Source organism: Aplysia californica, unplaced genomic scaffold (assembly GCF_000002075.1).
Source record: "Aplysia californica isolate F4 #8 unplaced genomic scaffold, AplCal3.0 scaffold00279, whole genome shotgun sequence".
In the NCBI taxonomy this organism is placed as follows: Eukaryota; Metazoa; Mollusca; class Gastropoda; order Aplysiida; family Aplysiidae; genus Aplysia; species Aplysia californica.
In genome coordinates this window covers 175,306-190,494 of record NW_004797549.1, presented here as the reverse complement: position 1 = coordinate 190,494, position 15,189 = coordinate 175,306, and the positions used below count along the sequence as shown (strand labels likewise).

The 15,189-nt window shown below is 39.1% G+C and overlaps 1 protein-coding gene across 1 annotated transcript; it reads left to right on the top strand.

Moving 5' to 3' along the window:
• Positions 1–916: 916 nt before the first annotated feature.
• LOC101862808 (dnaJ homolog subfamily C member 27) lies at positions 917–14,737 on the top strand. The gene is made up of 8 exons (XM_005101349.3): positions 917–1,105; positions 2,108–2,300; positions 3,448–3,530; positions 7,124–7,193; positions 8,039–8,203; positions 8,946–9,062; positions 10,194–10,354; positions 12,230–14,737. The coding sequence occupies exons 2-8, from the start codon at positions 2,217–2,219 to the stop codon at positions 12,360–12,362; spliced, it is 813 nt and encodes a 270-aa protein (XP_005101406.1). The 5' UTR covers positions 917–1,105; positions 2,108–2,216; the 3' UTR covers positions 12,363–14,737.
• Positions 14,738–15,189: the final 452 nt, after the last annotated feature.

Genomic DNA, 15,189 nt, shown 5'->3' with positions numbered 1-15,189 from the left:
GATCAAGGAAGACCAAGGAAGACCCGCATCGAGGGTGTAAAGGATACCTTGAAAACACAGAATATCCCACCCAACCAGGCCATCTAGCTTGCAAGAGACAGAAAGTTCTTTCTTCCCACGACAACGGAAGGCACAAGAGGAAGGTAAAGTAAGTAAGTGAAGTAAGTAAGATATGAAACAAAACAAAACTTTCGTGAACGCAATGGAAAATGTCATCAACGACTTGCTCTAATCTCAGAAGTCGCTCTTGACTCAGGACGCGACCGAAAAATAATAACTTTGTGAATTAATTAATTTTATGTTCGACTGTCTGTAGATCTAGAAGGTCAAACCACCGTTGCCAGCCTTTGAAAAAAAAGTACCGGTACCATTTAGTGTAATTGTTTTGTTTTGTTTTAAAGTAAGGTTTTACAGAGCTCGCAACTGCATAAGGTCATATGAGCGCTGATTTATAGTCCTAAATATTTTGACGAATAGAAAAAAAATAATAGGAATAAAAGAATGACAATGTGATTGTGACGTGGAGTGACATGCACAAATTTAACTTAACACTTCGACGTTATAATAATATTGATATCAGCGATCATGCGCAGTTGCTTTTATTCCGGCCTAAATGCCCCAGTTGAGCTTGCATTCTACTGGTGAAAGATATGTTACCTGCGAAAAGTTGTATAAACACAAAGTAAAGTGCCATCGGTCGGTTTTGTACTTATTTTTGTGGTCTGAATAACACTTGGGGGGGGGGGGGGGGGAATATTTATTTAATAATGTTTAACTCTGCGATGAAAGAGAGAGAGAGGACGAAAACAGCTTAATAGGCTGCAGTCTGCAGTCTGTCTAATTTATGAATGGTCACCAATGAAAATTTTTTCGACCAATGGTTGACAGTCTGATCCGTTACTCCGAAGCTGCTTTGTTTACAAGATGGCCGACTCCGCATACTTCATGATGTGAACACGTTCGGCTCCCGCATCAAAATGCTCGCTAAATGTTTGTTAACGATGAATTTATCAGCGTGGAATGTTTTCAGAAACAAGATTTGGAAAAAAGATATATAGAATGAAACCAACATTTCAAATCTGAGACTTCAATTTATCAAATGAAAGTAAGTTAATTACACTTGTTGGTATCGTTACTCGACTGGTGACAATGCCAATGACAAGTGTCAGTGTGATGATTAGGATGGGCACAATTATGATAATGAATGGCATTTTAATCGTTATGTTTTAGTTTGCTGTAAAAGTATAAGATACAACACTGACACAGTTTTGCAATTATTTCAGTGTCGATTTTGTCAGACGAGGGTTTTTACTAGATTCTAGATCTAGATCTCTAGATATACATATATGAATGTATGTCTAGATCTAGATCTAGATCTACTTGCTTCGAAAGCCTAAAATATACAAAGTGACTATTTCTCCGAACGCTCAAGAAAATAAACCTGATCTGTAGGCCCTATTTCACCGAACGGTTTCCGTTCTCGAGATTATTTTGGTTATTTGCGAGAGTTTGGCGTCATCTTTCACTCTGCCATTCTACGAGGACTGGTCTGGGAAGAAGCATTTTTTGCATCGAATTCAATTTCTAGAGCAAGAGATTTTTAGATGTTTAAATATTCAGATACTTCCACTGTGGTTGGGGCAACATTCCTGTACTATACTTCTTTTGAAAATGCCTTCAAAAGGCACTGCGAGGAAACAAGACTGCTCGACTTTGGCAGTAACCTATTTTGCATTTAGTCACCCGTAAAGCAGAGACTAAAAAGTTATTTTTAAAAACTTCCACACCCCCCTCCCCCTCCCCCCTCCCCACCCCCCAACCCCGTTCACACCTTACACACACACACACACACACACACACGCGCGCGCAGGTCACTCCATTCGCAAACAGGCCTAACCAAAAAATCTCAAGAACAGAAACTGCTCGGAGAAATAAAGTTCAAGTTTATTTTTCCCAAGCGTTCGGAGAAATAGACGGCCTTAAATATATAGCCCATGAGTAGGCTAGGAGTGAAGTAGTCAACAACAATTAAACTACAATGTGACTGTGCACTACGAAATCATGAAGTAGCAGCAGTCATATCTCTGTATTTCGCCTTTTTACTCAGTTTTACTTGGAGACTGGTGATTGTGAACCTTTCAAGTGTGTTCTAAGTCTGTGCTGTGCTGGTACACCTCTGGGACAGCCTTCCTGGGTGAATAAAGTTCACTCTCAAAATGTCTCATTCAGCAAAAGTACCGAAAGGAAAGCCAGCATTGCGGGTCAAAATTATCAGTATGGGGAATGCTGAAGTTGGGAAGGTGAGTATTTTACTAACCCCTAAAGGCTAATATGCCCTAAATAAATATTGAATGACCTTTTCTTGATCTTTCATTGAATATATTCATCCTTTTTTTTCCCAAAAGGAGCTGAGTAAGCTACAAATAAGGTGTTCCGTACAATGTACTGTTCTGGGCCTTCTTCTCATGCTAATCCCATGTTCTGTCCAAGTCTTACTAAGTCAGCCTTTAAAAGCCTTATTCTGTGTGTCACTGAGACAACTCTTCCTTGGGCTATAAAGTTGGTTTGTAATTTGACATTTCTGAGGTCATGTTAATATGAACTGGGTTCTTAATCCACCTCCATGGTATCTGTCTGAACTTATCCTATTAAGTTTCACTTTCTTTCTTCTTTGAGAAAAAAGTAAGTTTCTGTTATCCAGTTTTTTGCTGTGGTGGTTGGGGGGGGGGGGGGGGGGGGGGGGGGGGGGGGGGGGGGGGGGGCAGTGGCACATTCAATTGGTAGATTCAATTCTGCTGCTCAGTAGTACGCAATTTAATATCTAACGGGATGAGTTTGTCTGATTAGTCTAGGCAGCAAAGATTCATGTAAATTGATTGTTTGCTTTTATCTCAGAACTTTTAATTTTAAAATGATCATCATGTTAATAGAATGAGGTAGAATGATTAGCTACTTTATGTCATTTTCACTTTACAGGCCTTTTGTTTGTACATTCCCTTTTTTCGGAGTTCTTGCAATTCAGATTTAATTTTGTCTGGGAAAGAAAGCAGCCGAAACTGAGATGCTTGTGGTGATGAACTGTCTTGAATATTATTATTAGATTATATTTGGAAATATCATTCCTACTCAAAGTCAGAAGTGGTAACAACAGTAAGTGTTTAGAAACTAAGTAGCTTTAAATACTGCAGTTTTTCATCTTAGAAATAGGGCCAATGTCAAATTTAATCAGATTTACTGTCATTTCAAATTCAGATTTTATTTTGTTAGCATACTCTCACGAAGTCGCTTTCCTCCATCCTTTCACTTTCTCTAGAGAATCGGTAGGCACACACACATATATATATATATGTATATGTCATAAGTGAGGTAAAATGTCCATAACATGTTTGATGCATCGACTGGTTAATTCCTATCATCAATCATTTCAAAATTTAACCCCCTCCCCAGAGCTGCATCATTAAAAGATACTGCGAGAAAAGATTTGTCAACAAATACTTGGCTACGATCGGTATTGACTATGGTGTAACAAAGTGAGTGATGACATGGTGGTGGTCTGAAGTTTTGTTTCTTTTGTCATCTGTCATGTGCAGTGTACATGTGTATTTATATACCAGATGTTTGTGTTGCTGGAGAGTGTGTTTGTGTGTGTATGCTGGGTGGGGGCACATCAGACTGTGCCTGAGTATGTTGGGCAGTATCATGTGTAGATGTTTTTCTATTTGTACTGGAAGACCTACAAAAAGTGTATGTTCCAGACGAAACATCGTCATTGGCACATGGAATGTGAGAACCTTGAGAGAAGCAGGGACGGTTGAGGAATTAGAACACGAAATGAAAAGATGCTGTTGGAACATTCTGGGACTGTGAGTTACGATGGAAGAACTTCGTAGAAACATCAACCCCAGAAGGGCATAACCTATGCTACAGTGGCAGAAAAGACCGCCATGAATATGGAGTTGGAATACTCATTCAAAAAGACTCGTGAATGCTATCTTGGTTGCCGTTTAGTTCCCTCCTGACTCATGGCCATAAGCTTGAAAATATCACCATTCGACATCACTGTCATCCTAGCATATATGCACCAACAACTGCACATGACGATGAAGAAGTGGAGGATTTCTACATACAACTCCTAGAAGCACTGGACAAAACACCAAAGAAGGATATCATTTTGTGGTACAAGACGACTGGAATACTAAGATCTGGGAAGATGCAGTGAAAGACTGGGAAGGAATATGCGGACCCTACTGCAATACCAACATCAACGACAGAGGTCTACAGCTCCTGGAACTTTCCAGCTATAACGACCTAAAGCTGATGAACACTTTCAGCCCTCATAAGGCATCAAGGAGATGGATGTGGTGCAGTCAAGCAGAGATCTACATCAGATAGACTACATCGTGGTCAAGCGTCGTTTTCAAAGCAGTGTCAATATTGCCAGGACCAGAAGTTTTCCAGGAGCAGGTATCGGCTGTGGTCACAACCTTGCCATAATGACATTCTCATTGGGTCTTAAAAAGTGCAGGAAACAAGACAACAACCGGATGAAGTTCAACCCTGAAAGACTCAAAGACCCAACCATATTAGAATGTTTTCAAGCAACATAAGAGAGTTTGCTCTACTCCTAGCGCTAAATCAAGATGATACAGAAGTTGACTCCCCTACCAACACCTTCAACATCGCCATAACAAAAACAGTAAACGAGCTCCTTGGAAAACATCGCATGAAAAAGAAGCCCTGGGTTACATCCTTGACCTATGTGACAAACGAAGAGCTCTGAAGAACAAGAAAAAGGAACCAGAAGGTGCAAAAGAATACAGAGAGACGAATCTGCAAGTGAAAAAGGGAATGAGAGGATGTAGGGAGAAGTGGATTGAAGAACAGTGTGAAGAAATTGAAGACTGCCTGAATCAAAACAACAGTAGAAAGGCTTACCAAATCATAAAAGATCTCACAAGTACCGAACAAGGGCAGACCACTTCAATACAAAGTAGAGAAGGGAAATGTCTAACGGAGGAACAAGAAATTCAAAATAGGTAGATGGAATATTGCTCGGAACTGTACACCCACAAAACTGAGGAGATCCAAGAATGCTCAATGTCTCTCAATCACAAGACAATGACAAAAGCAATATCTTAAAAGAAGAGATAGTGGCAGCAGTCACATCACTGAAGAAAGGGAAATCAGCTGGAGTAGACAACATTACAGCTGAATTAGTTCAAGCAGGTGGAGACGCGGTGATAGACATGCTATGGATAATCTACAACAAGATCTGGCAGACAGGAGAATGGCCAACACCATGGACTCAATCCTTGATGTTCACCCTTCCCAAGAAAGACAGTCTTCAACAATATCAAAACTGTTGTACTATCATCTTGATCAGCCATCCTAGTAAAGTAATGCTGAAAGTCATTCTCAACAGACTGAAGCCGCAAGCAGAGAAAATCATAGCAGAAAAACAGGCATGCTTCAGGACAGGGCGCAGTGCAAATGAACAAATACTCAACCTGAGAATCATCATGGAAAAGTACCTCCAACACCAACAGGAGCATCACCATGTATTTGTGGACTTCAAAAAAGCTTTTGATAGAGTATGACAGGAAGCTTTGTGGGCAACCATGAACTTATACAACATCAACGCCAACATGATCAAAGTCATAGAAAACCTATTCAACAAAGCTATGAGCACAGTCTTTTTTTAAACAGCAACATTGGGGAATGGTTCCGAACAACAGGAGTACGACAGGGTTGTTTGCTTTCACCCACTCTTTTCAACTTTTTCTGGGAGAGGATTATGACAGATGCACTTGAAGATCATGAAGGAGCAGTCAGTATTGGTGGCAGAACGATTAATAACTTATGTTTTGCAGATGACACAGACGCTTTGTTGGACAAGAGCAAGAACTAGTCAACTTGATAGACTGTCTTGAAAAGACCTGCACAGCCTACAGCATGGAAATCAGCCCTGAGAAGACCCAACTGATGTCTAACAGCATCAAGAATATCACAGTGGACATCCAAGTCAACATCCAGAGGCCTGAGACCATATACAGCTTCAAATACCTGGGTGCAAGAGTGACAGACGAAGGATCAAAACCAGATATAAACTCCCGAATAGCGCAAACTTCAGCAGCAATGACCAAGTTGAAAACCATCTGGATTGACAGAAATATCACCATCAGATCTGATGCTTTCACTGGTCATGCCAATAATTCTGTTTGCCTGTGCCTGTGAAACCTGGACCTTGAAAGAAGGATCAAAGCTGTAGAGATGAGATGCTTCTGAAAAATCCTTGGTAAGACCGAAAGGAGTGGAGGAGGCTAGTGGCCAAATCTTCAAAAGCGACCCGATGGACATCCAGTCTACGAGATAGGTGAAGGTGAATGTGTGAAAATAATAGGTGTGGATATAACGTTTTGGAGTTACTGTTAATGTGAAAAGCCCCTTCAGGTGGGGACCCCCTAGTTTTTCACAATGGGGGAGCAAAGAATAACGCCTGCCGTGTTACTGTGTCGTAAGAGACAACTAAAAATGCATTGGTCTGGTCTCCCAAAAAGTGCCAACTCTGTAAAAACTGAAAGTTACTGAAACACGAACAAACATTTCTGTTTATGTTTCGATCTTGGGAGACAGAGGAGTTTCTGCATCAGCAGGAATAATGAAGGACAGTTGATAAAGCCGAAAGGATTCTTCTGACCTGAAACCTTCTGTGTGAAACAAGTCTATCAGGATTATTAAGAGGCTAGCCCTGGATAGGAAATGGTGGAAAGTGTTTGTTCGTGGCCCATCTTGATCCAGGGTGAGAAAGGCAATGATGATGATGATGATGATGCATGTGAATGTTCAAATGTGTGACAGATGTTCCATAAAAGACAAAACATGATTATTGTTTGCATCTAATCGAATTCAGATGCTGCCTCTTAGGATTGTTATGGGTTTGTCTTAAAATTGTTTTGGTTCTAATTGGAGAAGCAAAAAAGTAGCATACTAATACTTTCCAGGGTCACATGTGTTAAGATTTATAGGAATTGCTCTGGCCTGTTGATTTCTTTTTTAATGTGTTATTAAGAAATAGTATAACTGTAATGAATTTGTTTAAATATATTCAATTCTTCTTGACCAGAGTGACCCAAAAAGAAAGAGATATCAAAGTCAATATCTTTGACATGGCTGGGCACCATCTCTTTTATGAGGTAAGTTTTTTTTGTCATGGAATGCCTTATTTTCATCACTTGATAATCATTGTGTGCTTTTAAATATATAAGTTAAAGACATGTGTGTTAAATGATAACCAAAGTTAATTTCATTGTTTGTTATTTTGTGGGATTTATTTTTATTAATTTATTATTATTTATTCATTCATTCTTTCATTCATTCATTCATTCATTCATTCATTCATTTATTTTATTTTTTTAATGTAATTTTTTTTTGGGGGGAGGGTTTTTTATTCTTAAAACATGTGCCTTTTAGCTGAATTGTTGCTGAAACCATTGCAACCTTAAATAATTCAAAAATGCTTATGCAGGTGGTTGGAGACACTGCTGGTAGGCTGTTTTTTCTTTTCTTCATGCTGTTTTTATTTGTCTGTCTTACTTTTTCCTTGCATGAAGTAGCAGTGGTCATGTCGATATGCCTCTGTTCACTAAAACAAACAAGCTTATCTGAATACTTCACAAGGAAGGTCACCTTTAGCAGCACAGTGTCAAAAAGAAAATGTGCCTCACAAATACACTGTTCTGTTAAGAACAGATCTAATGCTTTTAATTAACAATGTTCTTGTCTTGGTCGAATAACCATGCGAGAGGTGTAGATTTGATGCTTATATTTATATATAGCAGCTACAAAAATGTTCTGTTCTGCATAAGTTATAGGCCTAGGCGTACATATATTTAATGCTGTTAACAATTTTCTCCTACTTTTTTAAGAGATGTGTATATTTAATGCTTTTGACAATATTCTTATTCTTTTGACAATTTTCTTATCCTTTGTTTGAGATACATTATAGTATGTATATATCTATTTCAATAAAACCCCAAAGGTTCGAAATGAGTTCTACAAAGACACTCAAGGAGCAATCTTGGTCTACGATGTCTCGAGTCGCGCGAGTTTTGAGGCCTTGGACTACTGGATGGAAGAACTGAGCAATGAAGTAACAAACAAGTCAGAGGCTGACAGTATTGTCGTTTGTGTGTGTGCCAACAAGGTAGGCGTTCTCGCAGTTTTTATTGCCGTTATTATTATTATTATTACTTTCACAGTTTTATTCTCAATGTTAATATTGTTAATGTAATTTTTATTGCTGTTTATATTGTCATTATTGTTATTTTTATCATTAAATTAGTATTACTATTGTTATTATTGCAGACCTAGATCTTTAGCAAATGGGATATGCGGATACCAGTTTTCTTTTTATATCTTTTCCGCGTCAGAGGTGGCATGAAACATACAAAGATTCCTTGTAGAGAACACTAGAATTAACTTTCAGTTTGGGTCCATGGTTATAGATACATCATGAATGATTACTTCACTCCTTTAAACTGCTTCATACCAGATCACCTCAGCCTTAATTTTTCCTTTGCGCTGCCGTGTAAAAGACAATACACAAACACACCTGCACAAGCACACATATACACACTCACATGCACACTTATCCCTTCTTATACATGTCAAGTATGTTCTACTGTAGCAACTTTGATTTTCATAGGTGATAGCAAGATCATTGTTGTACCATCCTGTACAGTTCATTGCTCTACTGTCTTTCATAAGTCACATACTATCAGCATTATAGTGGCAAGGATACAATTATTACTCTACATCCCCCTTCTCCCCCCCCCCCCCCCCCAAAAAAAAATTATTTAAAAGTTTTTAAAATTTTAATAGCTTGCTGTCCCTGATCAAGTTATGCTGCAGTGACTGACATATGTATGTTCATTGCTCTTATTCAGACTGACCTTCGTCGTGCTGTGGATGAGTCTGAAGGTCGTCTGTGGGCAGACGCTCATGGCTTCCATTTCTTTGAGATGTCCGCACTGTCTGGTGAAGGGGTCAATGAGATGTTTGAGGTAAGAAGGGTAAAGAGATCGAATCTATCTTCGAAGAATCAACGGCACTGTTTATCGTATCTTCAACCTGACACGTGGTACTTGCTCGAGAGTTTATTCTGAGCTGCGCTGCCGTGGTTCATGAGTGATTCGTGAAAAGCACATCTTAATGGTCTCGTGATACACACAGATATAAAGGACATAACTCACATAATGTAATGGTCACAACCACACACAGTTACTTTCTCTTAACAATAGGTACATCACACTGTTAATAGACAGACAACTTTGACAAAACTACCATTACAGCAATTTTACGTAATTTGGTTTTCAAATTTGTCTAAGATTGCAGTTTTAAAATTTAATTTATTTAACTAAGTTAAGTAACTTTCACAGATTCATTCTTGATAGAGAAAGTTTGACTGATGCCAGCAGCTTGATATTTTCATTCTTGATTCAACATTTTAAAATACAATCAAAATTTTCAAAAACGACTACCCATTGTTGAGAAGAGAATTGGCCGTCTTAGACATGTCTTACACTTTCAGATTTATTTATTTTTTAAAGTTGGGGTGGGGTGGGGGGGGGGGGGGATGGGAAGTGAACCATCTGTACTGGTTATTGATTTATACAGGTGGCCGCCAGAGCAGATTCGACTGTAAATGTAAAAAAAAAGAATCCTTACAAGTCAGTTGTATGATACAGCAGCTATTGCAGTATTCTCGGTGTCTGTAGTGATGGCGTCAGTGGCCTAGTGGTTAGGCTACCGGACTCATAATCCTGAGGTTGCGTGTTTGGGGGTTTGAGCAACGGGCCTGACATTGTGTCCTTGGGAAAGGCACTTTACACAAATTTTCTTCAATTCGCCCAGGTGAGAATGGGTACCCGGCCATAGACAGTGAAAGATCTTGTCAGTATGTTAACGTTTTAGCACCTATAAATGGCTGCTTGCACTGTATGCTTCCCAGGAAGTTGAGGTTGTTTCAGAATGCTCTCTGGTCTGCTGAGGTAATAGTATAGATTGTGAAGCGCTTAGAGCTTGCTGTTGAGCGGGAATTTGCGCTATACAAATGCTATCTATTATTATGTCAATAAACCTTTCCTGTGGCTCTGATGACTACTACTCTGTTCCTGTTTTTGTTTTTCTGTCAGGCATTGTTTCAGGGCGTCGTGCAGACGTGTGAGAACGGAGGCAGGCGTGAGCCAATCACAACGCAGCTAGGCTACACTAAAGAGCAGATCGAGGCGATACAGAAGTTAAAAAACGCAAGAAGTGACCATGAGCGACTTGGACTAATGCCGGGGGCTTCAAAGTGAGTAAAATATGAGTAGCATTGCGGGGAAATCAGGTGTCGTCAAAATAATGAAATTTTAAAAACCCCACCTTTTTTTACTTGTTGGGAAATTTAAGATATTGTCTTTTTTTAGACTTAACATCATTTTTGTCCGTTTAAAGACACATTTTTTGTTTGAATTTGACTTTAAAAACTCTGATTAAAGGCACAAAAATGTAATCTTGTAGCTTCCAAGGACACTCAAGCTTTAGGAGTCACCAAAATTTAGCGACTTTTGTCTGGCTAATTTAACCTCTGACACCAGATGAACCCCCCCCCTCCCTCCTTCAGTTGCAAATATCTTGACTTCTGTTTAAGATAGATGGTATTTTTTTTCATGGAAAGCAATAGAAATGAACAAGCTTTAAGATGATACCAATATCAGTATATACCCGAAAATTGATAAGCGCCTGATTCCTCTGCATTGTGACATTTCCAGTTTGTCTGTTTGGCCTTGGTAGTGCGAGTTGGTGGGAAAGAAAGAAACGCTTGTGTTAGGGTAGATGCTTGACTTTTAATTTCTATTTGAAATACAGTGGAGTCTTCACTTCAGCTCATATGACTTCATGCAGTGTGGGCGCTGTAAAACTCTTACTGAAACTAAACTTAAATGTTGAAATCTACGGGACTGCCGTATTTTCTTCAGTTCAGCCGTGTTTGTGGTTTAGAAATGTTGCTCAAATAGAAGAGAAACAAAATTAGGTATTCTATTTTCTCTTTGCACACAAAGCAAAGGATGATAGATAAGGATGGTCGATGTTTGATTGGAAAGAAGGAACAAATCACACCAGAGCACCTGCCAGAGTTACTCTGACAGCTGTTGGCCAAGAACACTCGAGGAATGTCCAGTGAAAAATTTTTCACTGTATGGGTAACAATAAACACACAATACGGTACAGTAGTCTCCGCCTAAATGCACGGTACTTGGGAGGGCTCCTTAGCGTGTGTTTATAAGGAGCGTGCGTTTACATGAACCTTAGCAAAGGGGAGGAAGGGACGCAGTCATCTCATTGCCTTGATATTCTAGTTACCTCCCTTTGGGGTGGGGGTCACTTTGGCCGATAATGTGACGACACGTGACTGTTTTGTGAAAGATTCCCCGACTGCGGTTACTGCGAATGCGTTGAATGGGTGTGTATGTGTGCGTGGGGGGTGGGGGGCAGAAGGACAGACTCGATGTAATGAATGCACCCTTAAATGTCGGGAACCAATAGATTCAAGCCTAAACAGAAATTGTTGGTGATGGTCATAGAGACAGCGGCCCAGCCACGTGACTTTCCAAGCGACCTCCCCGACCGTAAATTCATGAACGAGCATTCACGCGCGTTGCGCATCATAGGTTTAGGTCTAACTAAACTGTACTAAACATTAGCCAACCAACACGAAGTCACCCAAACACCGGTCAGAAACCTAATATTTCACTGACCAGTCCTAGACCTATGTGTCAGTGGAAAGTTGTGTGTGAAAACACTGTCCATCACTCTCTTTGTTCGGCGTAAGGGGCAGTCTCGCAGTTTTCTAGGCTTGCATTTTGCAAGCTGTGCAGATCGTGCAGTAGTCGTAGTGGAAATTTCCCTTAGTCAAGCTTTGCCTGTCAGCGTGTTTCTCAGATCGGAGTGTGCGTTTAGAGGGAGTGACCGTGCATTTGTACGTCTAAATTATATAGTAAAAAACCCGTCAGAGGGCGAAAGCGTGCTTTTGAGCGGAGCGTGTTTTGTATGGCGTGCGTTTAGGCGGAGACTACTGTAATATATTTTATACTTTCAAAAACAAAATGGACAAAATATTAGAGGGAAAGAAAAAGACAGACCTACCAGTTCCAACTTCCCTCACACTTTTCTCTCTTCCCACCAGGGACGAAGTGAACAAAGCATATCGACGGCTGGCTGTCCTACTTCACCCCGACAAGAGTGTTGCTCCAGGCAGTGAGGAGGCCTTCAAGCTTCTCGTCTCGGCCCGAACAGCCCTTCTCAAAAGGTGCCAGTGACCCAACGCGTCCAGTAGGGAACCAATGGGTCTCACGGAGACCCAGCACATCTTACAGAGAATTTACACATCTCTTGGTGACCCAACTCGTCTCATACGATATGAATTGCATATCTAATTACGGTCTCTTTTCTTTTCTGAGACTGATTTAAGTTACCAGCTTCTTCCTTTCAGTCAGAAGGAAAAAGAAGCTGAGTTATATATATCATTGTTGTCATTCAACATTTTTGTTTGTCAATATTTTTTTTCAAACTCGAAAATCAAATGTATGTTTTACAGTTTGATGACTCACATCGATTGATCATAGTCTCATTTTTCTTTTAAAAAGAAATAGATTTAAATGGATTCAACATTTTTTAAAAACATAGTAATACTTTGCCTGAAGTTCAATAGTTTTTTTTGCTCATCCTGAACACTGAAAATCTAGTATTTTGACTTACGACTATGATGAATGACAGGGATGATATATGGACACAACAGTGGTTGTACTGTTTGGGGGTAAAAATGTATGAGACAACAGACAGACATACAAGACAAGACAGATGGCAGGGGAAAAGGGTTTGGCTGAACCCGATTCTTCATTTAATCATGGACAAACTTGCTTGACTTGAATCTGTAACTCACTGCCTACCAGCTGCATTTCCCATTACTCTCTCCTGTGTACCCGCCATTTCAAATGTGTATCTTTTAAATTATCCCTACGAAACAACTAACTGATGTAGAGTCGTAAATATAGTTGCGATAAAAACTCAATAAAATAAATTATGAACTTGAAACCGCAAGGGCTGCAGTAAAGATAGGTAGTTGACACAGTCTTGAGCACAGCATTTGCAGCATGGATAGGCAGTGAGTTGATGTAAGACTGATTACTATACGTTTATGTCGGCATTTTTGCTGCTGCTAGACAGGGCAGTATTTGTAATGAGGTTTGACCGTTCGGTCATGCTTGATCTTGTTGGTCCAAGGGAAGGCCTTTTTTTTTTTTCATCTTAGCACGAGTGAGTTTGTGGTGCAAACTAGAACAGAAGAATGTGTTGAATCTGCACTTTGATGAAAACTTGCATGCGCTGTGAAAAAAACTGAGACTAGAATGTGTGGTCTATCTGAGTTTTATCTTTCCTACAGAGTGTGTTTTTTTTCCATTATTTCATATTTATGTAAACTCAAGCTTGTTGTGTAAACATTTGTTTAGAGCTGCAACAAGAGTATTGACTAAGGACATAATACTTGTCAACTTATGTGTGTATTATCCAGTTCTGATGACACAAAATGACAAAAGATATGTGGTGCTTACTGTGCAGTTGAAAATGAAAATGGGTAAAGATTATGAAAAAGTGATTTATGTCTATTTGAGCACAAGTCTATTTTAGTTTCATAAAAAGACATTTTGAGAATTTCAGAGCAAGACTGATAATTGGAAAGATGTTGATCCTTGGTAAATAAAGAATATGTTATGGAACAATGATGAGCCTTAAGCCATAAAAATGAGTTTGGATTTTATTTGTGTTCAGCCAAATTTACCCTAATTCCTCAATGCAACTCTTGTTAAGTGGGCTATCACATAATATGTAATCATTATAGTTATTATTTTTATATGTAATTTGTAATTCATTTTGTCCTCAGAAATTGTACGTAAGTCTTGTATGTTGTCACTGTCACGTGACCAATGATTAAGTCTGATTTTTACACACCTTGTGAAGAAAAGTAAAACAAAAATGTTCATTTTGCTTTGTAACCATGGCAATGTATTATATGTTTGTTTCATGAGTCAGTTATTGTATGTGATTTGCTTTGATGGTTGTGAATATTTACCCTTAAATTATTTGTGGTCACCTGCATTCCTGCATAGATAATTTCTAATCCAAATAAGGCAAGAAAGCTGTGAGATAATGATTGTTTCTATTTCAGTGTCAATGGGATTTTGCAGGGTAAAGTTTTGTAATATAGTGGTTTACAGTTTCTTTTGGACTTTGTAGTATTTTTCGTAGCAATTTTGGGGGGTTCAGTTGGGATGTAGTAAAGGCCTGTTTGTTCATAAACTGTGCCAATCTGTGTAATGTTCTTGTATTATGACCTCTAGCTGGCTACCATATTTGTGTCATTCCGTCCACTATGTGATTGTTTTTTACTCTCTTACAACATTTATTGTAGTCTATACGACATTGCCATCAGTATGATCTTATTTATCAGCATTAGCTGTGGAAATATGTAATTTTTGTGCTTTCAAAAGTCTCCTTCTATGTTCTATGACATTTACCATTCTGTGAGCTACTTAAAGTTCTTAAATTTAACATAGTACTCTGTGGAGTTGACCATTGTTATTATATAATAATGAACTTTAAAATAATAAATTGGTTTTTTAATCATTGACTTGTTTCAACCTTGATGTTGGTGTCTCTTATAATCTCTGGAAAAGCATATTGGGAGCAGGGGCGCCATTAGCCCTTTTGGCAACACATAGGACTATGATGCAGATGGTATGGGTTCAAATCCCGAGTGGGGCATTTTTTAAGTTGGTGTCGGCTTATTTGAGAGTTTCCAAGGCCCTCCACCCACCTGGCTCAGACATATCTGAGATGGACATTTAATTCAAAGGTCCCGCCTCTTAAATAACCTTACATTGTTGAAAGAGATGTGAAACCCTTAAGATTACATTCCAGCAGAAGACAAACATTTTTGTTTTCCTTTGGTTACTAGTGTGCTGTTGGGTTACCTACTTTTAGTTTAGTCTTAGACATGGTTTTACAGCACTATCAACACAAATAGATCATAATATAAGTGCAGAAGAATAGAGGTGTAGCTAGAGAGTTACATACAAAGGAAAGGGG